This window comes from Vulpes lagopus, chromosome 2, assembly GCF_018345385.1.
Source record: "Vulpes lagopus strain Blue_001 chromosome 2, ASM1834538v1, whole genome shotgun sequence".
NCBI lineage: Eukaryota > Metazoa > Chordata > Mammalia > Carnivora > Canidae > Vulpes > Vulpes lagopus.
The window spans coordinates 114,077,186-114,104,927 of record NC_054825.1 but is presented as its reverse complement, the minus strand read 5'-3'; the positions used below and the strand labels follow the sequence as shown (position 1 = coordinate 114,104,927).

The window sequence follows — 27,742 nt, the reverse complement described above, 5'->3', positions numbered from 1 at the left end:
GATATTAGAAAGCACTTTGGGAATTCATTAGTGAATTGAAATGGCTTTTCACCTATATACACTGACAAGTAATCTTCAGGGCAACTAGAAAACCAGGCCAGGGGGACACCACTGTCTTATAGATAGAGTCTTGGCCTTCCTAAGAGCCCCATATTCTCCTTGCTCCAGCTCTGGGGGCTCCACACCCTGCTCCTTTAGGAAGTAACTCTCCCCTCTTTAGGGATTGCTTTTCAATGATGAACCTATAGATCATCATCTCTGTGTCTACATTCTTCTCCTAGGCAACATTTGCGTCTTGGGAAGGTCTGGATAATTCCATGACTTCCTGTCTCGGGTCCTTTTCTATTCCTTCTTCTCATTCATTACAGACAGTGCTGTGGTCAGAATATGTCCCCTCCAAATTCATATGTTGAAACTCTAACCCCCCCCCCAAAGTGAAGATAATATTAGTAAGTGGGGCCATTCTGAGGTGCCTATGTCTTGAGGGTAGAGTCCTCCTAAGTGGTATTAGTGCTCTTATAAAAGAGGCACCCAGTGAGATCCTTAGCTCCTGGGGGTGGGGGTCTCCCGGTAGCTCTTAAATGCTTCAGCACAGTCTCTTGGTCCATCTTACTACAAGGGAACAAGGACATGTAATCTTTCCATTTGCCAGAAAGAAAGAAAAGAATGGTCATTAGTTCTACTATAGGCCACTCTTTTGTTTCACTCTTGTTCCCACTGCAGAACACACCAAACTTCTTCCCAAAAGAAACAAACATGAAGTCCAAACCTGGAGCTCACAGTCTAGAGTCTGGGTAGTGTAAGGTTCATGTGCTACTTGTACAATGTGGGAAGGCTACAAGTCCAGTTGGGTTTATGGTTCCTTTGACTATAAATCTCTCCCAAAGTTATTTAGTAAGCTGCTTGTCTCTGATTTCAGTAAACTATATTTGCTAAAACTGTTATGGTTCTTTTTAAAACATGGCTCCCAGATCTACTACATGCTTTTGCTTTCTTGCCCCATTCTCTCTCCCCACTAATTTGTTTCTATCTGTCTTTCTCTCTTGCCAGTACAGCGGGTACCCTGAGTAAACATGAGATTATAGTTTTCTGTGGGAAACCTACACCTTTATTTTGAGCTTTCTGTGGCTCTTTACCAATTGGATTCCTTACTTTTATCTTTGCCCTAAAGTTCTTGAACTTACTGAGAGGTATTACCAATAGGTGTAGAAGCCATACTTTTAATTTGGCCTTTCTACGGATTTATTTTATTTTATTTTTTAAGATTTTATTTATTCATTCATCAGAGAGAGAGCGAGAGAGAGAGGCAGAGACACAGGCAGAGGGAGAAACAGGCTCCATGCCTGGAGCCCGACCTGGGACTTGATTCCGGGTCCCCAGGATCACACCCTGGGTTGAAGGCAGCGCTAAACCGCTGAGCCACCAGGGCTGCCCCGGATTTATTTTAATGGACTTTTTCAAGGTTACCCCAAATTCTCTCTTAGAGTTTGGAGTCTAAAACCTGTCAGGTTTTCCAATTTTCCAAGTCCTTACTTTTCTGAAATATCTCTATTCCTTTTCATTTCTGCTTACAAATCAACCAATTCCTTTTTGAGCTTATAAAGCCTTGCCAAAACATAGCCAGCAGCAACCAATACGCGCTAGAAACATTGTTTTCTAATTTTTTCCCCTCAGGTCACATTTTCTTTAGCCACATAATCTTTCCAAATTAATGCAGGAGTTAGTTTTATTAGTAGCCAGGTAAGAATTGCAGTGTTTCTAGCCCTCCATTATCAGTTTCCATGCTGCTCACCAGTAGACTGCTAAGCTAATGTCACATATTTTAGGAAAGGAAGTGAAACTTCTTTAAGAAAACTAATAATAAAGCACAGAAAAAGTTATTTCCTTTTGGTTGTTGTCTACAGCTAAAGTAAAAAGAAAAATCCCTCCCTTAATTCATCCCCTTATATGTGGGTATGGGAAGATAGCGGAGAAATGGGGGCAGATTGTGGGAAAGATGATAGATTATTTTTTATCATAGAACCGTCCTGCAGCAGATACCAATATTTGGTCCAAACTAGTCACAAGACTCCATCAAATTGCAAGGGAAATGGTGAAAGAGAACTGGACAAGCGCAAGCATGTGAAGTCTACCGTGTGTTGTAGGATCAGTTTTTCTAAATTCCCCTATTCACCCCTTAATCTTTTTAGCCTTCTATTTGTTTCCTTATTACATATGACAGTTTTATAATCTTTTATTTGCTACTTACTGTTTTTTCATCTATGCAACTAGATTATGTGTTTCATGAAGGCAAGGATCATGCTTGATTTAATTCCTTTTTGGTTACACAGTTCTTAGCATAGTGCCCAGGATGTTATAGGTGTTCAATAAATTTTCATGGATATAATGAGTGAATCAATGAATGAGTCAATGAATGAATGAGAATCTGACTTGGATATTCTCTTCTCTTACTGCAGAGCCAGCACCATGTCTACTTTGTTTAGCTCAGAATTTGAACCCTTTTACAGATGCCTGCCTAAGCATCTTGAATTGTGACAAACAGTAGGTAAATCTACCCAGGGAGGAGGAGGACAACACCATGGAGAACATAGGGCCATGGGACAGGTTCCAGGTACAGTTGAAGGGCCCTCTGGACAGCTACTCCCACTCAGTTTTGTCAGAGTCACCAAGCCACGGTGGGGGGATGACAGAGCTGCAGGTGCTGGCAGAGTAGTGATTCTCCCACAACTTCCTCCTTCCTGCCCAGCTCAGCTTGTTTACTCAGCAGAGTTGTCTGGTATACAGAACTCATCTTCCCCACTACCAGCCCCATTTCTCCACCATCTTCCTCTGCCATACATCACTGAATTTCTCAAGGGAGGGATTTTTCTTTTTACTGTAGCTGTAGACAGCAACCAATTTTTTTTTCAATATTTTATTGTTAGATTCCTTAAAGACGTTTCACTTCCTTTCTTGGAAGCAGTGAGCCAAGCAGGAATAGGTTTTGTTGACACCTGGTCTCAAGCTTGGGTATTATGACTCCACTTTGGCACTCTACCTCCAGGAGTGCCAGGCACCTAACTTAACTTCTCAAGGTAACTTAAGTTTGACTATTAATGACACTCTTGCGGCTCTCCTCCTAACTTGGTGACTGTTCATCTAAATGTCCTTCCCAGGTTCCTCTTCAGAACCATTGATATTGGTACTCACTAAAACTCAATTCTTTCCACATACACTACTTGCATAATCTCCTCTTGGGGCCACCACTGGCTAGATGTGTGACCTTGGGCAAGCTTTTGACCTCTCTGTGCCTCAGTTTTTTCATCTGTAAAATGAAAATAACAGTATTATGTGCCTCCTTGGGTTGTTGTGAAGATTGAATGAGTTGATACATATGACATTCTTTTTTTTATTTTATTAAGTTTTAATTTTAATCCCAGTAAACATACAGTGTTCTATTAGTTTCAGGCATACAATATAGTGACTCAACAATTCTATACATTGCTCAGTGCTTGGCAGTGTACTCTTAATCCCTGTCACCTATTTTCCCCATCCCCCGACCCCCTTCCCCTCTGGTAACCCTCAGCTGGTTCTCTCTTAACTGAGTCTCTTTCTTGGTTTCTGTCTCACTTGCTCTTTTTTCCTTTGTTCATATGTTTTCTTTCTTAAATTTCATGCATGAGTGAAATCATATGGTATTTGTCTTTTGCTGACTTATGTTGCTTAGCATTATACTCTCTAACTCCAGTCATGTTGTTGCAAATGGCAAGATTTCATTCTTTTTTATGGCTGAATAATACTCCGTTGTGTGTATATATTACCTCTTCTTTATCCATCCATCCGTCAGGGGGCTGCTTCCATAGTTTAGCTATTGTAAATAATGCTTCCATAAGCATAGGGGTGCATGTATCCCTTGGAATTAGTGTTTTCATATTCTTTGAGTAAATACTTAGTTGTTCTATTACTGGATCATAGGGTAGTTCTATTTTAACTTTTTGAGGAACCTCCACACTGTTTTTCACAGTGGCTGCACCAATTTGCATTCCTGCCAACAGTGTACGAGGGTTCCTTTTTCTTCACATCCTCACCCACACTTGCATTTCTTTTTTTTAAATTTTTAAAAAGATTTTATTTATTTATTCATGAGACACACACACACACACACACACACACACACACACACAGAGAGAGAGAGAGAGAGAGAGAGAGAGAGAGAGGGGCAGAGATACAGGCAGAGGGAGAAGCAGGCCCCATGCAGGGAGCCCGATGTGGGACTTGATCTTGGGTCTCCAGAATCACACCCTGGGCTGAAGGCAGCACTAAACCACTGAGCCCCCCGGGCTGCCCCACTTGCATTTCTTGAGATAGCTGTAACATTCTTGGAATAGTGCCTGGCACATGGTAAGTGCTCAGAAAGTGCTGTCAATGACTGTTCTCTTTTCCTGTGTCTTTGACAACCAACCATATATTACCACTTCTACATCTCTACCTCCAGCCCCTCCCCTCCTAAGTTCTCAAGAGGCTTTTTTAGTTGCCTAGCAGACATTTTTGCTCATATGTCCAGCAGCCACCTCAAACCCCAAAAAGAGCTTATTTCCTCCCTAAAACATATTTCTCCTCCAGCATTTTGATGTCCCTTAAGGATGTCAGTCTTTTAAGCTAGAAAACTTAGGGTCCCCTGTGTGTGCCACTCCATTTCCTGTGCAGCTCGATGCTGCCTCAGGACTGTCCCTCATATCAGACCTCTTCTCCACCCTCGCTGAAAACAGACCGGGTCATTATTACCTCACTCTCCTCTGGTGGATGCCACACAGTCCTGTCTGAGTTAGCTTCCTGGAAGAAATCTGAATAAGCTGGAGAAACCATTCTGCCCATGTGAATAGGATACAAAGTACAAAAGCCCATGGCAATATTGTTCATGTTAGGCAAGAACTGGCTTAAAGAAGTCAAAGAACAAATATCCGACAGCATCACACAAAAGAAATTGCAAAACACTCAGATGGGAGAATGCTATTCAGCCGCTGAAGTACATAAATGGCTGCTACAGCACCAACCAACCAGGATGAGTCTTAGAAACATTATGTGGAGCAAACACAAAGAAGATTTTAAGTATGATTCCAACTATAAAAACTTCACAATCAGTTAAGATGAAATTTTGTTTTCTGTGGAAGTAAATGCAAGCAGTGAAACAGTAAAGAAAAACAAAGTAGTGGTGAAGAATCACAAAGATGGTGATTATTACCTTTGGGGCTTGAATGGGGTTACAATTGGGATTGGGAGAAGGGGTAGGTGTTCGCAATGTTATATTTCTATTCCAGGATGAGGGATACAGAAGTGTTTGCTTTAGAATGATGCTTTATACAGTATATTTGTTTTAGTAGTTTTCTGACCATGGGTTATATTCTTCAATGTGTAAGGCAGGAAAAGAAAGAAATCCAATCACATTATTTTCCAGTTGAAAACGCCCATCGTCAAGAGGATAAATTTCATATTCCCCGTGTTGACACGAAAGCTCTTCCCAGTCCTGCTTCAGTCACCTCTGTCCACTCCATCCCATATACCTCAGTTTCCAAAAGGACTGACCCCGTACATTACCCATTCTTATGTATCAGAGTGTCCTTCACTTCAGTTGTGTCTTTTCATTTGCTTGTATTGCTGCTTTGTTTTTTTTTTTTTAAGATTTTATTTATTTATTTGACAAAAGCAGGGGGAGCAGAAGAGGGAGAGGGAGAAGCAGACTCCTTGCTGAGCAGGGAGCCCGATGCAGGCGGGCCTCTATCCCAGGACCCCGGGATCATGACCTGAGCTGGAGGCAGATGCTTCACCAAATGAGCCACCCAGGTGCCCCTCATGTTGCTGCTTCGAATGACATTTCCCTGTTCTTCACCTGGAAAACTACTCTCCTCCTTTAATAGTCCAAGGTCCTCTCTTCATTGATACTATCCTCAAAACCCCAACCAGAGTCAGTGGTCCTGTTTCCCTCCTCCCACACTATTAAAGAAGATAGTAACTCGGTAGTAGTTTTTAAGGTGCCTCTTGCAACATTCCTTTCCAGAATTCCGTCTCTCCTACTAAGGGGGGGGGGGTGGAGATTAGAAAGAGTGTCACACTCCTACTGTCATCACAGTGTCACTCAATAAAGTCAGTCAGTCCCCGCCCACAGCTCTTCTCACTCCTGAAGTAGCCCTCACCACATTGTGTATTAGCTTTCTCTCCTTACACAGTTGTCTCAATTGATGCCATACAACTTTTGTGAGAATTAAAGTGAGATAGTGTAAAGACCCCCGCGCAGTTTCAGTTACATTTTCTAAGATTTTTTAGCAGTCATTACTCAGAAATGTGCTAGAGGGCGCTAATTCACTGCCGTAATAGGTTATTGTGCTCTGGGGTGTTAACACTTGACTCAGATCATCTAGCAGAGAATCAAAGAAAGGTCAGTAAACAAATTACCAGCCATCTGTATTCAGTGAAATAAATGAATATAGTTCAAGAATTTAAGTCTGCAACTTACTTGAAATTATTTGGGGGGAGAACAATCCAACAGTTGGATTGATGGCATCATAAACTTGTTTTCATCCCTGTTTCTTTATTTCCCAACCTAGGACAGGGTGCAGCTTGCAGTGGAAATGTTCAAGCAGGCAACGTTGATTTTGGTGACGCCTTCATGTGCACTAAAGTGAAGAAATGCCAAACAGGGTGCTTCTTCCACTGTGAAATGAGAGGATTGGGCTAGATCATCTTCAGAGTCCCTTTCAACTCTATCATTTTGTAAAACACAATTCTAGTTCTAGAAGGAAATAGGCGTGATCTCCAAAAATATATACATTCAAGCAAAGAGTGACAAAATTGAATCAAAAGGGAAAAACAAAGAATTGTTTAAATCTTCCAAAATAGAAGACAAAACAAAATAAAAGAACTGTTCCATTTGTTCCTTCCATAGAATGCTGGGATTTAAAAAGCAGTGTGAGTGACAGGTGACTGGCTATCTGAAAGATGGCACTGATTCTGAAATATTTTCTAGCCTCTCTTACACTGAATGTTCTCCACACCCATTAACGATTATTTCAGACAAAACTTTGTCTTCTTTAGGAGGGTGACAAAGTAGGCTTACTTTATATAAAGTATTAGCCAGCCAATTTAAAGCATTCTAGTTTTACAATGACTTCATTCATTTCAACCACCTGAAAAACCACAAGCGGTTATGAATAAGAGCAAAGTTCACGTAATAACTCTTAGTTAAGAGATGAATATGAAGAAATCAGTAACTAATTTGCTGTTATGTTTATGAGGCATTTCTACTTCATAAGAATCAAAGTGACTCACAGTTTGGATATAAGATGAGACCAGAAACAGAACGCTGAAGTCTGATTTTGCACTGATGGTATATATCATATGCTCTCTGTAAGCTGTGCTGCGAGATCTTAAATTATGACAAATAGTTGTAATTCCTAAAACACGGGGATGTCTTTTTAGAAGAGGAGGCAGGCTGGGACCCAAGGGGGGTAACACAGTAAAAATACTGCTTCAGTGGGCAACGTGGTACAGGTTCAGAAAGGCATTCGTCACAGCGACGCCAAAGCACAGGTAAAAGGGAGCAGTGGTGAAAGATGAGAAAGAGCCCACGATTGAGCCAGAAGCCCAGAAGAGTCAGGCAGGAGCAAAGAAAAATGAAAAAGAATCAGCAGGAGAGAGGCCAGTCCTGTATGAGGACCCCCTCACCCCCAGATGAGAAAACCTCCCCCAGTGGTAAATCAGCCTCACTCATGATCTGCTCCTGGAATGCGGATGGGCTTCGAGCCTGGATTAAGAGGAAGAGTTTAGCTGAAGTGTAGGAAGAAGCCCCAGAGAGAAGAGACCGAATGTTCAGAGAACAAACTATCAGCTGAACCTCAGGAGCTGCCTGAACTATCCCATCAGTACCGGTCAGTACGTTCAGACAAAGAAGGGTGCAGGGGCGTGGGCCTGCTGTCCCACCTGTGCCCACTCAAAGTGTCCTATGGCACTGGGGACAAGGGACATGATCTGGAAGGCCGAGTGACTGAATTTGTTCTGGAAACAGCCTATGTACCTAACACGGGTGGAAGACTGGGGTGCCTGGTAGCCAGCAGTGCTGGGATGGAGCCTTTTGCAAGTTCCTGAAGGGCTTGGCTTCCCATACGTCCCTTGGGCTATGTGGGGACCTCAGTGTGGCCCATGAAGAAATCCACCTTCTCTACCCCAAGGGAAACAGACAGCATGCTGGCTTCACTCGACAAGAACGTCAAGGCTTTGGGGAGCTGCTAAGGCTGTGCCACTGGCTGACAGTTTGGGACACCTCTACCCCAAACCTGGGCTATGTTTATACGTTTTGGACCTATGTGAGGAATGTTCCATCCGTAAGAGTTGGTTGGCACCTTGATTACTTTTTGTTGTCTCACTCTCTCTTACCTTGTGTTGTGTGACAGCAAAATCTGTTGCAAGGCCCTGGGCAGTGACCACTGTACCACACCCTAAACCTAGCACTGTGACCCCTCCCCTAAATTACTGTAAGCCTGGGAAATAAGTCCCCCAAGCTAGCTTTAAAACTTAACCTGCCAAAAGTCTTTAAAAACTGCTCTCTGGAGAAATCTGCATTGCACTTTCCCATCTAAAAATGTGAATTCTTCAATCAGGCTTCTAGTGACACTTAGGTTTCTTTTGAACCCCCAATTTTCTCTCTCTTTTGTGCATTTCTTTTTTCTTTTATATTAAGCTTCCTTTGAACTGTTTACAGGAAAATAGAGCCGTCATTTCAAGATAAAATAAAACACGGGGATGTCTTTTAGTCTATGTTATTTTTTAAAGTCTGCTTTGACAAAAACATTTTTTGCTTGCTCTTTGCAGCTTCACAAGGTTGAAGGTAAAAATTGCAGTGAGACTTTAATAGTTTTGACATGATGATGCTCACAACTCAATAGTTTCAATTATTGGAATGTGGCATTTTAAACATTTCAAATAATTAAAAGCAAATATTAAAACCTTGTATTTTGCGCTTCATGAAGTAGCCCATAATAATTGCTGGGTATCTCTAGTCCCATTTCTTAACCTCTCTGAGCCTCGTTTCCAAATTCATATAATGGGCTGTAACTTGTATCTTCCTTACTTATATCCTTACTGCATTGGTGTGCAGATGGGTGCAAAATTCTTGCTCTCTGGGTCTCAGTAAGATGGCTATTATTACCACTGCTAGCCAGTATGCTTTAACATAATAATGGTGTAAATATGGACAGGGCAGCGTGTTCATCAGTTGTTACACATTTTATAAAATAAGCCTCCCACAGGGGCTCTTTGTAGTCTATTTCAAAAACAGAACTTATTTTGTCATCCATCCTTCATTCCCTTTTTCTTCCTCTGGCACCCAAGTTGTTGTTGTTGTTATTATTATTATTATTATTATTATTATTATTTTAAGTGAAAAATGACCTCGCTGAAGCAGTGAATTCACAAAGGTCCTCTCATCATCTACGAGACTTTTAAAACATCCACTAAGCAAGACAGAAACTCTAGGAGAGGAAACATGTAGTAACTTATCCCAGCTACTCCTCTCGCCAGGTTTTCTTGGGAAGTGGGATGAACTGGTAGGTGCCCTCCCCCGCCGCACTGTCCCCCCCCCGTGGTGCCGCAGCGACTCAGCTGCACTGGCCTGGCCTCGCTTGCTGGAATTGCACAACGTTGTGAACTCGAAAGGCATTCTCCTGGGCAATTACTGAAGCTTAGCAACAGTCTGTTGACTACTGGTGGTTTACAGCATCCCACACAAACGTTGTGTTATTTTAAGTTGGGCTTCGATTTGGCATCGGGGCTTTCTGCCCCACTGGGGACCACCGCGTGTATAACAGCCTCGAGCAGCTGCATGGGCGCCCTGTTAACCTCTGTCTTTCTCCTGCGCCCTGTCCTGGAGGTGGACTTTTCGAACCACCACGTAGCCCAGAGATGGCAGTGCTGAAACAGTGCTAGGATGAGCACTGGGTGTTATACTAAATGTTGGCAAATCGAACTTCAATAAAAACAAAAACAAAACAAAACAAAAGAAACAGTGTTAGGATCCAGTGGGAGCATCTCTCAGGGCCAAAGTTCACAGCTACGTGGGAGGTCTATGACGTGAGCTCACCATACAGGCTGGAGCTGTCCAGGGGAAGGTCCTCTGAGACACGGTTGTCTGTGCTCCATTCATGTGTTCAGTCTGGCAGTTGGTCAAGTGTTTTTTGAGTACCACGTAGGTGCCAGGCACTGTGCAAGAATCATGTACATACAACGAGCAGGAGGCCCAATCCCCGCCCTCAAGGAGTGTGGTCTGGTGGGGAAGTCAGAGTAGTGAGTTTTGTTTTCTCATTCTAAGTGTCAGCTACCCAAGGGCAGTCTTCAATAACAGTAATGTTGTGAGTTGTTATTGCAATTTGTGTTTCAACTTTGATAACAAGCTCTGTAAATGCATTTTTCAAAAATAATCACATTTTCCTTTTTTTGGTCCTTTTTCTATCAGGAACAGAGCTTTAAATACATACCGTGCTCCAAGAATTCTCAGAACTCTAATAAATGGCATGGATCCATCCCTCTGTCATTAAAACAAATTCCTTAGAGAGTGGGATGAAGGAGCTAAGAAATCAAGATTGTCTGCACAGGAAGGCAACAAATTTCATTTGTTTCCTGGCTGTCTCTTACCCTGAACAAGATTAAAAAGTAGTAAACAACACTTCCTGAAAAGTGAAAAGTAGAGAAGACTGACAAGATGTTCCCTTCACAAAGAAAAGGTAGTTCCTGTTATTACACTTCCTTTGAAAGAAAACGAAGGTGCCTAAACCAATGGAAATTTTTTTGTTGTTGTTCAGAAAATAATTCCTAAATACATACTAAAATTACTTTTCATTGTTTAATTTGGAAAGTGTGGGCTAACTGAAATGTTTTTAGAAGCTCTTACCTTAAGAAAAACTCCCTTAGGAGCACCTGGGTGGCTCAGTCAGTTAAGCATCTGCCTTTGGCTCAGGTCATGATCCTGGGGTCCTGGGATCAAGCCCCACATCAGGCTCCCTGCTCAGTGGGGCATCCACTTCTCTCTCTCCCTCTGCCCCCACCTCAAATAAATAAATAAAATCTTAAAAAAAGAAAGACAAAAGAAAATTTCCCTTAAACCAAAGCCTCAAAGGCCCATCCCAAATCATTAACGTTTCCTTTGGGACCCACCACTAAAATCATACGATCCTTCCATGACGAAGATTGCCCCATAACTAACTTCTAGACACAGCATGAGGAACAAGCAGCAGCCTTCCCATTCAGATGGTACTTCAACTGCTTGAGTTAATCAAAATGCCCATCCCATACCATTGGTACTATTATTTAAAAGTCAGATTAAAAAATTAAGGGGAAAAAGGGGCATCTCCTCTACTGCATTACCTTTCTAGTCTTGTTTTCCACCACCCTCCATTATACACCCTCTACTCCAGCCACTTCAATCAACGTGGAGTCCCTGAAACACACAGGCTGAAAATAGAAAGGGCAGGAAGACTTAGACAATTTCCAAAGTTTATTAAGGGACAGTCGGGGGGATTGGGGCAGATGCATGGCAGGCAACTGTGCTCTTCTATAGTCTATGGGACTCAGAGGCACATACATCCTTAGGGCCCCTGGATTCATCATCTTTGATCTACATACTTCCACAAACCATTCCTTTGGTCACATGCTTTGCCTCTGAGCTGTGCCTTAAATATTCCCTCTCTAGACTTAGTTTTGGAACTGATTATTTCCTACCTATGGAAGGAGACAGACTATGGAAATGGCTTCTTATCTCTTCCTCACTGGGTTCATCCTCTATGTTGAAGCTCAAGTTGTCTTTCTAAAATACATTTCTGATTATTTCAAAAGAAAATCCTTCAATGGCTCTGCACTGCTTGCAGTGATTTCCAACTAGAGGGAATCCTCTTGCTAGAATGAGTTTATGGGAAATAGGGGCATATCAGCGCCACCTCGAGGATTTTTCGAAACCACACACACCTACACACACAGATGTGTGACATCTTCACCTCCCTTCTTTCAAGTCCTCTTAGCCCCCCATCCTCATATCCTACCTGGTGAAAATCACTGCCATATTGGCTCAGTAATGGGCATTGTTGGTCTCCCTCGGTTATGCTAAAACATGAAAAAGGCTGAGGAGCCTTTACTGCAGAATAACGTCCAAATTCCTTAAGATGCTATACAAAGTCCTGTTTAAAATTCTCCTAGCTTTACATTCCAGTCTTATCTTCAACCAGTCCCCATTTCATGCCCTAGGAGCCAACAATGCCAATCTGGATGAATTCTTGAACGAGACTTGGTTTTTCATACTTCTGTTTCTTTCTGCTGTTCCATTTACCTGGAATGCATTTCTCCCCTTACACAGCTGGTGACTTTCCATTTAACCTTTAAGAAGGCACCAACAACTCTATTTTCAGCCAGAGCCCAGGCCTTGATTCCAGGACCAATCAGGTGTTTAGAAAATATACAAGCTCCCGGACTCACCTGCCCCTAGTAATTCCTCCCACAGCTGGCCATGTCTCATATCTGCCACTCCATTCTTCCAGCTGACTTCTCACCTCAAAATCCGAGTCTTTGCTACAACCTATGAGGGCAGGTATGATCAGATCTTGTTTCCCAGGATCCTCCCCTCTCCCAATCCACTCCAGCCACACTGGCCTCCTATTTTTGAAACAGCAAACACATACTGATGACAACAAATGCTGACACCAGGGCCTTTGTAACTTCTGTTCTCTCTACCTGGAATGCACTTCTCCCAGAAATCTTCCTTCCTTTTAAGTGTTTGCTCATACGTATCACATCTGAAATGCTTTTTATAGAATAGTACCAGCTCACCATCACTTTTCATCCCCTCCCCTTGCTTGTTCTCCATAACACTTATCACTACTTGACATATTGTATTTTATTGTGGTTGTTGTCATTCGCCTCTCCCCCTCACCCACTCACATCAGAATGTAAACTACCTGAGGACCAGGTTTTATGTTGTCCTCTGGCAAATCTCCAGTTCCTAAGAGTACCTGGCACAGAGTAGGTGCTCAGTAAATGTGTGTCATTGTCATTCCTACTTATCAACTCACTTGAAAAGTGATGTGGGGCTTCCAGTTAAACATACTGCATTCAGTATGAATTTATATCTGTTCCTTCCTGAAATGCCACTAAATTGACAATAAAAACATTTTTAAAAAAGATTTTATTTATTTATTCATGAGAGACACACAGAGAGAGACAGAGGCAGAGACACAGGCGGAGGGAGAAGCAGGCTCCATGCAAGGAGCCTAATGTGGGACTTGATCCCGGGTCTCCAGGATCACGCACTGGGCTGAAGGCGGCACTAAACCGCTGAGCCACCTGCTTTATTGAGCTGCTCAGTAAAAGGATTTTTAAAAATAAAAAAGAGAATGGGACTGAGGGCCTCGATAGAGCCTACCCTGACCACCCTATTTAAAATTATACCCTCCCTAGGGCACCTGGGTGGCTCCGTCAGCTCAGCGGCCAACCCTTGATTTCAGCTCAGGTCATGATCTCAGGGTCCTAGGATCGAGCCCTGAGTTGGGCTCTGTGCTCAGGAGGAGTCTGAGTCTGCTTGAGATTCCCTCTCTCCCTCTCCCTCCTCCTCTCTCCCCCATTCTCTCCTTCAAAAAAAAAAAAAAAAAACCACTGCACCCTCCCCTTCTCAATCTCAATTTCACACACCAGTACCTATTTATTACCTTTTAATAGGTCATGTAAGGTACTTATGAATTATGCTAAGTTGTCAGACCCATCCCTAGAACATAAGTGTCAAGAAGGCAGGATCTTCATTTCATTAACGTAGTATTCTAAGTGCTAGACCAGTGCCTAGAACTAAGTGGGTTCTCAAAAATTTTTTTTTTGTCAAATGAATGGATGGGGAATAGAACAAGACTGTGCAGCCGAGAGAAGATGGATGAATGGTAACTAAACAGGAGGCTGAAATTCAAGCCAGCAAGAGAATGGGGTTGCCATCAATGGAAACAAGCCAGTTTTCTCTGCAGAACTGCAACGAGGCTTGGGAATTGGCAGCAGGTACCTCCGTCAGGGGGGATGCAGCTGGAAGCCGGAGGTGGAACCGCTGCAGGCAGAGCATATTTTGACTCCAGCAGAACAGGAGGCTTTGACTCCCAGGGGAGACTGAGAAGAGGGATTCTGGATTAAAGACACAGCACAGCTGCGAGTGGAGATGCTGTACTTAATCAGAGGGTAAGTGAGACCTCTAGGCCCCTTCCTGCGTGCCTTGAGAACACGTGCAGCCAGGCTGACTGAGTACCTCCCTCTGCAGCATCCCACCACTGAAGTCACCGAAGCGAATGGAAACTTTCTCTGATTAACATTGCTCTGTCTGGGAGAAAACTCAGTACCATTTAGGAAGTCATGGAGTCATGCCTTCAGAATTATGAGGAAAAGTTATTTCCAGCCTACACTTGTTGGTTAAATGATAGATCAAGTGAAGGACAGAATAAACATTTTTAAAAAAGATTTTTACTTTTTTATTCATGAGAGACACAGAGAAAGAGGCAGAGACATAGGCAGAGAGAGAAGCAGGCTCTGCGAGGAGCCTGATGCGGGACTCGATCCCAGGACCCCGGGATCACGACCTGAGCCTCAACTGCTGAGCCACCCAGGCGTCCCGAGAATAAACATTTTTTATTCAGACATGCAAAGGGGTAAGATGTTTACTGCTTGTGCATTCTTCCTCAGAAATCTCAGAGAGGAGATGCTCCACGGAAATGATATATTAATGAAGAAAAAGGAAGCACGGGATCCAGGAAACAGAAGATTTAGCCAGCAAAAGGCATAGAGAATCCTCAGAATTATGGGGAAAGGAGATCTGAGGACAATCAACATATGAGGAGGGCTGGCCCCAAGAACAAAAAGAACTGCCCGATTACATGGAGGTGTTGAACAGAGTCTGATTTCCACTCTTATTGGAAAAGTTTGGGGATAAAATGAAATTGCTTAACAACCGAGCAAATTAAAAAAAGAAATAGCCATTAACTTTGGGTAAACCAAAGTTCTACATGCAAGGAAGTCAGATAGTACTCTACGTGCTCTAACCTGCAAGGCCTACTTACCATAGTTATAGCATTTAAATACTGAATACTGACTTAACCAAAAACTATGATAGCTCTGTTAGAAGGCTGGGGGTGAATGAAACAGGTGTGGAGAGAGGGGAGGTGGATAAGAGAGCTAAATCCTCTTGGTAACAAGTTTTGGACCTTATCACAAACAAGGGCATGATGGATGCCACAGCTAAAACAATCAGAAATTGGTGACTTCTGGAAAGCACGAATCTGGAGTGTGAAAGGAGTGGGCAGGAAATGTTTAAAAATACAAGCCTTTTTAATAATATTTTACTTTTTCAATCATGCATGTTTATAACTTAGGGAAAAAAAAATCCAAAACCAAAAAAGCAACCTCCAACACAGAGGGGGGAACTATACAGCCAAGAAAAACAAGAAAGTCCTGATGCAACTTGGACCTTTATTCTTCACATGGTGATGTGTCTTATTTAATAGAGTCTGAACCGATTAAAATAGATGACCAAAAATTAAATATTTAGACTATGTAGTGGATTGCATGATTTCTCAGTTATTTCCTGAGAAATGTCAGTAGCTGATTGGCGTTACAGCATAAAGCAGATATCTAGCTGAAACGCTGCTGGAAAAGTGTTATCTTTGCCAGTAAGCTACATAAGCTGCAGAAACTGACTTCTTCTCAGCACAGACCAAAAGACAGAAGAAACTACTCAGTGAGTTTTGCCAACAAAAATGAAATAAGCACAGCAATAAGCATGGACAGGAAGTGGGAGACCCTATTTCCCCACCTGCCAAGTTTGGAGATTCAATCAGATTATCTCAAGTTCCTTTTTTTTTTTTTTTAAAGATTTTATTTATTTACTCATGGGAGATGGGGAGAGAGAGGCAGAGACACAGGCAGAGGGAGAAGCAGGCTCCATGCAGGGAGCCCAATGAGAGACTTGATCCTAGGACCCCGGGATCACGCCCTGAGCCAAAGACAGACACTCAACCACTGAGCCACCCAGGTGCCCCTCAAGTTCTTTTTTTAGTACTAAAGTTCAAGTCGGACCTTCACACGCCCCATCCTGACCCCTTATATTTCCTGAATTAATCATCTGTGGCATAGATGACCGTATGTCCCAGTGTTCTCAGAACAGTCTTGGTTTATATCTGTTGTTCACCTCTCCTTTAATTCTAAAAAGTGCCTACTTTAGATGATAAATTACATGGCCTTTCTACCCATGATTATATCCATTTTAATCTTGTCTTATATTTCTAAGGAAAAACATGAATTTATTTTTTGGCTTACAAATACAACATTCCACCATATGCTTTCTCTGAAAAATTTGTGGAGAAATCTCGAACTCCTTTGTGGGTGGTTTGTGAACTACCAACAATGTTTTTAAAAACAGAATAAATCATAAGGTAAATTTTTCTTTTAAAAATCAGTGGGCATAATATTCTATTAAAAGCATTAAATGTGGAATTTTGCTACTTCTTTAAAATCATGGCTGAAATATTTGTGGAAGAATTAATTCAATATCCTAGTGATACAATACATTTTAATGATTAAAACAGTCCCAGAGTAAGGTCTTCCACTTGACTTTATTAACAATTATAACAACAATGATCTCAAAGACTGTTCGTAGCAGATGAGATGTCTCATCCATCATCCTGACTGTTTAGAAGCTAAGGAGTTACCAACCAGGGAATATGTCCCTTCTACTGCACAGACAAGCTCTGTATGCTAATAATTCCCAAATTTTCTTTAAGGCTAGGACTAAGAGCCCTGCCAATCCTTGAACAACAGCTTACATGTTATTCAGGGAACTTGAAACACTCCTTTCATAGTGAGTAGCACTGAAACAGATTCCGTAATTGATTACTCATTTTACAAGGAAGATTTAACATTTTTTGGTTTTCTGGAAGATACAAAGAGTTCCTTAGTTTAATTCAAATATGATATAAAACATGTCTCATTATAAAGAGCTGTGCTTCCTTTCAGCATTTTTTTTTTTTAACTTAACCACTTAAGTCATTGCCTGTGGAAATTTCTTTTTAAGTGAATTAGAGGTCCAATTGGAAGAAAAAAAAACCCCATTTAATCAATTTTGTTTCAAAGATCCATGATTATCATATTTTTAAAAATTAAAGAATGAACTAACGTGTTAGACTGCAGCATGCTATGATGACTAATTTACTGTGTGCCCTAACCTAATGAAAACAAAAGGTAAGCTGGATTTGGCACTCACTTGCACTTTCTATCCGTATTAGAAAGCGTGCCTTGAGTTTTTGGATCTGAGATCAGGTTCGCTTTGGTAGCCTCAAAGAGCAATTTTCCCTTTTTTTCAAAATTTGCTTTTGATCGTTTCAGACAATTCATCTTCTCAAATGAGAAAGAGAAGAGAGGAATGTTGAATGAGGTTAAGTAAACGGAGAATCTGTCACATAAAGCAAGTTTAAATCCCAGTAACAGCATCCATCCTTCCCAGGACAAACGGAAGCATTATTCTTTTGAAAACATTATTCTTTTAAACAGTGTGTAATGACATCCTCCCTAGAGACTTCCTCCACAAAAGAAGAAAAAATACTTCCCCTCAGAAGTCATCTTCTAGATGCCAAGTGTAAAGAGTGAAGTCAAAACTTGTGTTTTCTCTGTGTAAGAAGGTTCAGAATTAGAACTGCAAAAAGATGTTTCTAAGGGTTTCCTTATGCCCATTTTCTGTCACATACTGGTATTTCCACGAATATAAAGGACTAATTAAAAGAAAATATTGCCATTATTACTTTAGACCTACAAATCAGCGAGTGTGTCCTTACTAAACTTTGAGCCAAGTGTATTTTCTGGTTTCAAGGAAGTCTGCAAGACTCAAATATATGGAATATAAGTTAATTTACTCTTAAGTTCTCTATAAGTAGGTGACTTTCTTCTGCTGAAATATAAACCGTGGAACATGTTCCCAGCACTCTGTGCTCCTGTTACCACCTGAGAACTTGCTTGACAAGAACTATGAAGATTTTATGTCTTTAATTACTTAAATATCAGAAGTTGGCTTTTGTTTTAAATGTTTAAAATATGTCTAGACAACTAAAAGGTAAATAAGCAGAGAAATTACTTCTTTCAATTCAAACACTACTTAACAAATTTAATTAATGCGGGCCCAAATAAACAGTTATCTTCAAGGATTTCAAAGCTGTTGCAAACGTGTTTAATGTAATAGAACAAAGAAGAGAGACTCTATAGATAAATCATAATTACGATGTTTATTTAGCAAAATAAACTTAACATTTTCTATTAAAAAAACATAAGAATCATATCCAAATTTTAGCTTCCCAATCTTCTTTGGTATTGAAATCAATGTTTGGGATATAAAATATTTCATTTTCAAGTTGAGCCACTGGCTCAACTCTACAACAGTTTTCCATATGTGGAAAATAGAAAATTAAGTTACCTGTAATTGTCTTACTTATTGAACAACCAACTGATGCATTATGTGTCTGCAGAGACCAACATCAAGGAAATATCCACTCACTGATATGTTTTTCTACTGAAAATATATTTAAAAATTTTAATGATTGTCTGGCATTATTTTATTGTGCTGTCCGAATAGTAATCCAATATGGAGATCCTGTTTTCATTTAACTAATGAACTACTTGTCAAGAAAGTTAACACCACCATACCAGGACTTAATAATACTTATTTTTCACCATGACTACACCATTTAAATTTTTTCTGAATTTCTCAGCACTGTGTGCTTCAGTCTTTTCCATAAAATAGTATCTGGAAATTGCTAATAGCATTATATTAATATCAATAAAACCCAAATCTATCTAAATCTTTTCCTTAAAACCAGACTTGTTGTTTCTTCTGAAGAGTAGTATTATGTGGACTACTAAATTAGCCATGCCAAATACTTCCAGAAACACCATGGGACAACCAAGCTACTCTTATTCCTCTGATAAATCTTTGCCTTTCCAATTCTGATTTCTCCATATCCCTGGCTTCTTGTGTGAAAATATCTTCCCCTTAATTTGTTAAAAGGAATCTGAGATTAAAAAGTCCAGTAACAAACTAGGGCTTTTTTTTTTTTTTTTTTTGCATAGACTCTTGTGACCACAAAATGACCAAACAATGTATAGCTTTAGTGCTAACACTGTGATTGGGAACAAGAAGAATACAAATACAATAAAATACAGCTATCTATTAGAAGGACTGCATAAAGACATCTTTGGCCATGCAGGCTCTGGGCCCTCTGGAAATAAGTCAGTTGCATTGCCAACATGACAAAGAAAATAGCAATGTTCAGGATCAGGAACAGTCTGGTGTAGGAAGATGACAGCGACGGGGCTCTGCTGCGCGTTGTTGTCATCATCCGGGCCTGTCCAAACCGGCCTTTCAGGGCACCACCGTTTTTGTGTTTCTCATATGTCACATCTGCAAAGTCTAAAAGGTCTTTCATTTCTTCATCTTCATCTATGGGCAGTTCTTTCTGTGCCAAGATCTGAGCTTTCTGTCGAATCTTTTTTTCATTGACTTCAATCTGTGCAAAAATATCAGGGACGGCGTCCACAAATTTATAACGTTTGCCTACCCTTCGGTTTTTCTTTGACTTGCTTTGCTGCTGCTGCTGCTGCTGCGATATGGCAAAAATCCTATCAATGGCCTCCTCCGTCTGCCTCTTGTCTGAAAACCTCAGCAGGCGCTCGGCAGTCTTCCTAAAGCTAGCTGTGTTGCGGACCCGGGACAGGATCTGCTTCTCCAGCAGCTGGAACACGGGCTTAAAACGCTGCAGGTTCTGTTCCACCACAGTGGCATAGTCCTTCACCTCCGGGATGGTGGTGCTCTTGATGGCTGAGCTCCGGTCGAACAGAATTTTCTGACGATCTGCAATGACCTGTGCAAAGGCGGATTGTCCCGCGGTCTCTCCGCTCCAAAGGTAAGTGGCGTAGGCATGCTGGCTGGTGGCTATGAACACGTCCAGCTGCTGGGTGTCTCCGTGGACGCTGAAGCTCTGAACGTCTACCGATGGCCCTATGAAGAGGTAAGCTGTCCTGGTGATGGGACTCCGGAGGCGCACGGTGACATTCACATAGTTTGTCCCATTGTAGGGATAGCCCCGAGGGTACGTCACTGAAGCCAAGGTTGCTTTCTCACTGTAGCCAGTATCGTCCATCCAGTACATTTTGTAGAGACCGTCCCGCTGCCTGATGAAAGCCCCGTGGACCCCATCTACCGCTGTCTCCTCGAAAGGGACATCCACATTGTGGAAGAAGCTTGCCGCCGTCTCCAGAGGGCTCTTGTCTCCCAGGTGTATTTGGTCCACAAGGAGAAGCAGCTGTGGATGCAGGAGGAACAGATTCCTCTGAACATTCTTCAGATTCAGCTGTGGGTTATAAGCTCCCACGCCTTCTCCTCGGATGAAAACCACTCCGTTTTTCTCCATTGCTGCAACCACCCTCCCCTGACAGCTGGCTGCCAGGTCATGCTTGTATTTAGACCATTTTGAAGAGCAGTCTTCCGTGACCTGACCCTCCCAAGGAGAAAAGCAGCTCTTTGACACAGCTGGGGAAAACATCAAAACGTTGTTGAAGAAGGTGTACTTTGGCCCATAGAGAGCCTCAGTAATGAAAGGCACACCATTGGGAGCAAAAGTAAATGAGTTTTGATCAGGATGTTCATGCCCTGCATTAAAATTTCTCCATCCTTTGATCCAATCTTTGTATTTGTTTCTGTGGACAATGTCATATATTGCACGGCCCCCAAGTTTTCCCGACTTGAAGGAAAGAAAAGATCTGTTGATTTCTGCGGGCAGGGCACTTCCGTAAGTCACAACACCCCAGTCTTCAAAATAATGCAATGTAGGGGTCCCAAAATCCGGAGGCGGAACAGATTTCAAGCTGGCATCGTACCTGAAAGGATTAGTTTTTCAAAATTAAATGGTTTTCTGGTGGAAGTTAAAATAGCCCGTCAGTACTGTGATGCCACTTTGCACTGTGGCTGGAGGAAACACCACAAATGATACCCAGAGTGCTGGCAGTGGCTTCTGGAGGAGGGACAAGTCTGGAAAACCCATGGATGAGCATGCATGGGGGAACACCCTTCGTGAGGGGGAGAGGAGTCTATCTTCATTACCTGTGATCCTTGGGTTTGAGCCTGAATGACTGTTGCCTCTAATCACCACATGGACCTTCTTCACTTAATGATTTCAGAGCTGCCATCCGAAGGACCGGGGCTCACAGAATTACACTTCTAAACTTCTAGTCTAGGGGCTCCTATTCTTGAGAACCTCATGTTAGGATCTAGACTCTAACAAGCCTAGACTTGTAAGGAAGTATTGTTCTGTGACAACTGACACTGAAAGCTTGGTAGAGTACTTTTCGCCCTCTAAAAAATTAATTTTAATAGAATTAAACTTCATATATTTGAAAAAATTTACTGCTGATACCACATCTAAGAATATAAGTGGATAAAATTCAAGAAACTACTAATACTGGGAGATTATAAGTGTGGCTACTACTGCCTACCAACAACCACGAGCTTTGTTTTAATCTTCAGATGATATCATGGACTTTGGACAAAAAATGGCCTCTCATTTTTATTTATGACAAATTTTATTATTAAATTTATACAATAGTTAACATTAAACTTCCGCAGCTATTAAGAACACAGGTTTCTGAGTCAGAGAGGGGCCCTGAAACATGATTATTTGCTTTTGATGATTTGAGATAACGTTCAGACAGGTTTAGATGATTTCCTCCTCAAGGGAAGAAAGGCAGGCCTATACTATTAGCTCTTAGATCTCTCTAAAATGAATCAATCACCTATGGTTAGTATTACTGGTGTTTGATTTTGGCCGTTTTGTCTGTTGTTCTACAGTCTCAGGCCATCAGAAACTGTGTCTCTACTCAGGTCTAGTTAATAATGTTGGCTTAATTATTGTGATTTAACAAATCCAGACACAAGATGAATTGGCCATACTTCTCTGTGGTCAGTTTGCATATTCCTATGAATGGCAGATTTTGAACCAAGTTAGACTTAGCATTAATCTGACACCTAGAGTCAGGTTTATAGAACACTCCTGGTTGTTTATTTAGGGTAAGTGAAATCAGTATTAAATAATTACATCACACCCCTAACAGGAGTCATGAATTGTTATATGTTAATATATCTACTTCAACTGTAATAGTTTTTAAAAATGCTGGTTAAATTATAACCAGTTATAACTTTATTAGTATTTTTGTTCTTCTTAATTGTTTAAACTAAAAAAAAATTATGATGAGAAGCAAATCAAACCACAGAAGCTTATTTTGGAATTGAATACACATTTCAATAGCTTGAAAAGACATCAAGGATTAATGAGTAACCAGTTCCCTGTAATTTTTATTTTAATTTATTGGATGCCAACAATGTATTTGGCAGTACTTTAAAAAGGAGACTGGCTTCTCTTTCTGGGCTTAAAAGATTAAGGCAGAAAAAATTACATGGTTCTTTTATTATCAAAGTGAAACTGTCAAATACTGTCAAACAATTTTACACAGTTTTGAAAATTCAGTAACAGTTTTGTTATTAGAAGATTATAATGCTCCATTTACTAAAACAAAACATTATCCTACCTTTATTTATTTATTTCTTTGGTGTGATTGTCGGAATAACCCAGTCTAAATTTTGTGCTTTTTATCTTTATATGATTTCAAAAATTATGTAAATAAAAACATGCACATCTATGAAAGGAAATGTCTCTAGCAGAGTGTCAAACGCTGCGACAGGAATTAAAACTGCCAGTGCTGAGGTGGCATATGGAGAAGGGATTACAAAGTGTCTTAGTTTTTCTATTTTTAAATGCAGAAAACTAGCACACTGTACCTCTTGGGACAATTTCTTTTTAAAGATAGCTCAGCATGTCCTACCAGAGAAATTCTGTGTGAAGAGTACACCAGCGCTGCCCTTTGGATGGTGTCCCTGGACCTTCCGTCACACGGTTCCTCCTGATTTGGTCAGCCAGCCAGTTACCACTGCCGTTACGCATGACAAATTTATCCAGGAACACTAATTGGCTTTCTGGACCATAAAACCAGTTGTAATTTGAGTCTGCAATAGCCACAGTTCTTTGAAACCCTGGGGAAGGAAGTTTGACAGAATTAAGATAAATTTAAAACTGCACGCTCCCATAAAGATCTAAACAATGATTTTCAATCCTGCTTGCAAATTAGAATCAACTGTGTATCTTAGATTAAAAAAAAAAAAACAACCCAAAAAGCATGATGTCCATGCTTCACCCCAGACTACTTAATGATACTCCCTCTGAAGGTCCTCCACAAATCTAGCGTGCAAGTTTGTATTTGCTGTGTGGCAACTTATCATTGGTAGTGGAAGTGCCATAATTCTTAATGCTTAGTATACACCCCACCTTCTTCATTTTCCAATGTCCATGCTATGTGTCATTATAACTGCAGACACATATGCTCTCCTCTGGTGCATGGTGATCTCCTGAACCTGGAATGAGCATCCAGCTTTCCTACCAACTCAACCGACCTTCCACACCAAGATAACGACATAAGGTGCTTCAATTTGGCATCCCAAAAAAGTGAAGTTATAAGGCTTAAAGAAGACACTGCAGTTTTATAGGAAGGAAACTTAATAATTCCCATAGAAGATCGTGCTAATATGTGCTGCTGGAAGTTAAAGACAGGAAATGCAAAGATCATACAGCAAAACAAAAACAGGTTAAGACTGGATATGCAGGTGTTCTTGAAAAGGAATGGGACACAACTCTGGGCCAGACAGGAATAATCATTACTAGAATAGCCATTGGAGAGGGAAAAAAAAGAGAGAAAGGTTGTTGAGAACAAGTTGACTTTTAACATACAATCCCTTCTAAAATTATACCATGATCATATTTACATAATTTACAGCTGATGTGTTTTGCTTCTATCAGTTTAGTAAATGCTATTCTGAGTGAGTCCTTATGGTGAAATGTAATTTTCTGAGTCTTCTATTTATCTGTGAATTTCCTGAAAGCAAGTATGTTTTATTTCTCTTTGAATCCCCTGCCTGGTACAGTGCCTGGAACATATTCAATAAGGGTTTGCTGGATTAATTGACACAAATACATGAATCTTCCTCTTAGAGGTGTTCATACTGTCTTTCCAGTTTAGGAGGCAGTCACAGACAGCTCACAGCAGTGATATGGCTGGCTGTCAGATCTCAGATCAAATTACAAAGCACTGAGACCTCTTCCAAGGTCCCTGGCTTTAGATGGCCTTTGTCTATCAAGATAAACTACAAAACAGGCCTCTCCTGCCTATCTAAGAATAAGCAATAAAACACTAGGGTTCTGAAAGTTAAGTCTCAACTAAACTTTAAAAATCTTATGATCCTTTTGCTCTGCGTTACTTTTTGGATATTTAATGCAATAATGGAGATTCTATTCAGTCCATATATATGCAACCAGAGCAAAAAGATTTAAAGACTGAATTCTTTACTGTAGATCTAGAATCACTACCTAAAAATTGCATTTCACTGGAGGAAAAAAATCCCCATCCTTGTTTCCTTTTTTTTTTTCTTTTCAAATTTTAATTTAAATTCTAGTTAACCTACAGTGCAATATTAGCTTCAGGAGTAGAATTCAATGATTCATCACTTACAATCAACACCCAGTGCTCATTACAAGCATCCTCCTTAATTCCCATTGCCCATCCAGCCCATCCCCCAACCACCTCCTCCGATCAACCCTTAGTTTGTTCTCTATCTTTAAGAGTCTCCTATGGCTTGTTTCCTCTCTTTTTTCTTTCCCCCCTCCTCCCATATGTTCATCTTTTGTTTCTTAAATTCCACCACATATGAGTGAAATATATGGTATTTGTCCTTCTCTAACTCATTTCAGTTAGCACATAATACACTCTTGCTCCATCCATGTTGTTGCAAATGGCAAGATATCATTCTTTTTGATGGCTGAATATTTCATTATATACACATACACACACACACACCACCTCTCCTTTATCTGTTCATCAGTCAATGGACATTTGGGCTCTTTCTAGTTTGGCTATTATTGATACTGTTGCTATGAACATCAGGGTTCATGTGCCCCTTAGAATCTGTATCTTTGTATCCTTTAGGTAAATACCTAGTAGTGCAATTGCTGGGTCATAGAGTAGCTCTATTTTTAACTTTTTAAGGAAGCTCCATACTATTTTCCAGAGTGGCTGCACCAGTTTGTGTTCCCACCAATAGGGTAAGAGGATTCCCCTTTCTCCACATTCTTGCAAACACTTGTTTCTTGTGTTGCTAATTTTAGCCATTCTGACTGGTGTGAAGTGGATCTCTTTGTGGTTTTGATGTGTATTTCTCTGATGATGAGTGATGTTGAATATCTTTTCATGTGTCTGTTGGCCATCTGGATGTCTTCTTTGGAAAACTATTCATGTCTTTCCCCATTTATCAACTGGATTATCTGTTTTTTGGGTGTTACAAAAATCCCCATCCTGATGAAAATATACCTACTAACCTTTTCCTGACATCTTAGTCCTCTTTAGAAACAAAGAGTTATAAGGCTGTCCTAGAAATGAAAGTGTTCTTAAATCATATATATCTTTTTTTAGAGCTAGTTCTCTTAGAAGGCTGAGCTACATGGCAACAAGGAATTAGAAGTTTTGTAACAATTCATTTTTCAATTTTTTCTATTTTATACTATTTATTTCAGTAAACTATTTAAAGAAAAGATTAAAGCTCCAACAAATATGTAGGTATAATTTTTCATTTTGAGTATCTGAACAGTTTGAAAATAAAAAAACTAAAAAACAAAAGAGGATCAATTTGGGATTGCATGTAAAGGAAAATTAACATGTAACCATAAATGTTTATAATTTGTTAAGATTCAAGAAAATGAGTTTGTATATGTACCCAAGTTTTACATCAACAAAAATAAAAGTGCTGTGGGAGCTACAAATTATATTTGATCCATCCATTATGCTCTGAGCTTTATAATACATATATCACAAATCTTCATAATAACTTCCCAAATGCTCTGGTTATATGCAACTCTTGAGTTCCTTGATTTTTTTTATTAAAAAAATCCCTTTTATTTCAATATCAAACTCCACATTTCTCTTCCTAGTCTAACCCAGTTTCATAATTAGAAAAAACTGTAATAGTTAATGATTCTTCACTACCTGGTAGGATGGTTCTATACATAAATGCAAAGTGTTGTTTAAGCCATGGGTGGCCAAAGTGGTTGATGTCAAAGTGCCTCTGAACCAGAAACATATACTGGAAGAGTGATCTAGTGGTGTAGCTGCCATATGCAACTCCTTCGTAGAGGGAACCATCTGTCACCTCTCGGAGCAAGACCAGAGACTTCTCCATGATGGTCAGAACTTGTTTGGTCCATAAATAGGCTTCTTGAAGATACCCTGGAGAATGAAAACACATGGAAACAATGACTATGGCTGCAATGAAGCGTAGGGAAAATTATGGCCAAATAAAACCCTCTGAGTTATCTGACTACAGTGCAAATAGCATTTTGTAAAACTCTCACCTACCAACATTATAAATCACATTTTGCTAATCCAGGTTTGTGTCGGGTCTGTGATATAAGTTAAAAAGTTCTTGAATACAAGTCAGTTATTAATTAAATGAAGATAAACCTTGAAATGAGTATTAGTTTCTTATCTATAATAAATTTGAAATCCCATCACATCCAAGATTACAAACTGCATATAACTTTAAGTTTACAAGAAAAGATCTGGGGGTACCGGGTGGCTCAGTCAGTTTAAATGACTCTCGGTTTCGGCTTAGGTCATGATCTCAAGGTGGTGGGCTTGAGCCCTACATGGGGCTCTGCGTTGAGTGCAGAGTCTGCTTGTCCCTCTCCTTCTGCCCCTCTCCCCCACTCTCTGTTGGCACATGCTCTTGCTCGCTCTCTCAGATAGGTAAATAAATAAATATCTTAAAAAAGATCTGTATATTGAGACTTCTATTCAGTTTTTCTAAAAACTACTACTTGAAAATATTTTTGAAGCTTATCATTTATATAAATTGTGCCATTATTTTATAGGATTTTTAACAAGCTGCAAATACTATACAAGTTAGGCAGATAGTCTTCAATTTGTTCCATCATTAGAAGACAATTTCTCATCCTGTATGTGCCTTTAGATTCCACAGGATCTCAAAAGGCAGCACAGTAGGTTGAGGCACCACTGGAGTGACAATCTAATAAAAAATCTAGTGAAAAATATCAATGGAAAAAATAAACAAAAATTTTAAAAATAAAAATTAAAAAAAAGAAAGAAAGAAACCAACTGGGAGTGCCAAATCTGCCAAAAAAATGAGCTACAAAATTTTGTGCAAGCACTTCAACCTGTCACATTTTTCTACTTCTGCAACTAAAAATTAAAGGCCTTAAAATTTTTATGAAATACTTTTGACTCAAAACTGCTAGCTTTCTATAATTCTTGCAAGACTAGCATTTAGGTAATAATAAGAACTTGCATTTCTAAAACATTTGTAATTTACACAGCACTGAACACAACCTTACTTAATCCTTTTACTAATTCAATTAGGCTTTATTACTCCAGAATTACAGAAAGCTTGACTTGTTCAAGACCTCTGACACATGACCAAAAAATGAACATAACCTTTGATCTGAATCTAGGTCTTTAGATTTCAATTTTGTTTTGTGTGCTTATATTTAAAACATAC

The 27,742-nt window shown here is 40.3% G+C and overlaps 1 protein-coding gene and 1 pseudogene across 3 annotated transcripts in view; one reads left to right on the top strand and one right to left on the bottom strand.

Moving 5' to 3' along the window:
• The first annotated feature begins 1,974 nt into the window (after window positions 1-1,974).
• On the top strand, window positions 1,975-8,472 carry LOC121477989 (annotated as a pseudogene).
• Window positions 8,473-18,286: 9,814 nt separating this feature from the next.
• The window catches only part of DSE (dermatan sulfate epimerase), a 79,533-nt gene continuing 70,077 nt past the window's right edge, over window positions 18,287-27,742 (bottom strand). For 2 of the 3 annotated variants that reach the window (XM_041743596.1, XM_041743597.1), the window contains 3 exons: window positions 26,215-26,454; window positions 22,951-23,158; window positions 18,287-20,952 (listed from right to left, as the gene is read on the bottom strand). In XM_041743596.1, coding sequence (XP_041599530.1) covers window positions 19,191-20,952; window positions 22,951-23,158; window positions 26,215-26,454 — 2,210 coding nt within the window. In that variant the 3' untranslated portion in view covers window positions 18,287-19,190. The remainder of the gene's footprint in view (window positions 20,953-22,950; window positions 23,159-26,214; window positions 26,455-27,742) is intronic. The other variant, XM_041743598.1, reaches the window with a different exon arrangement.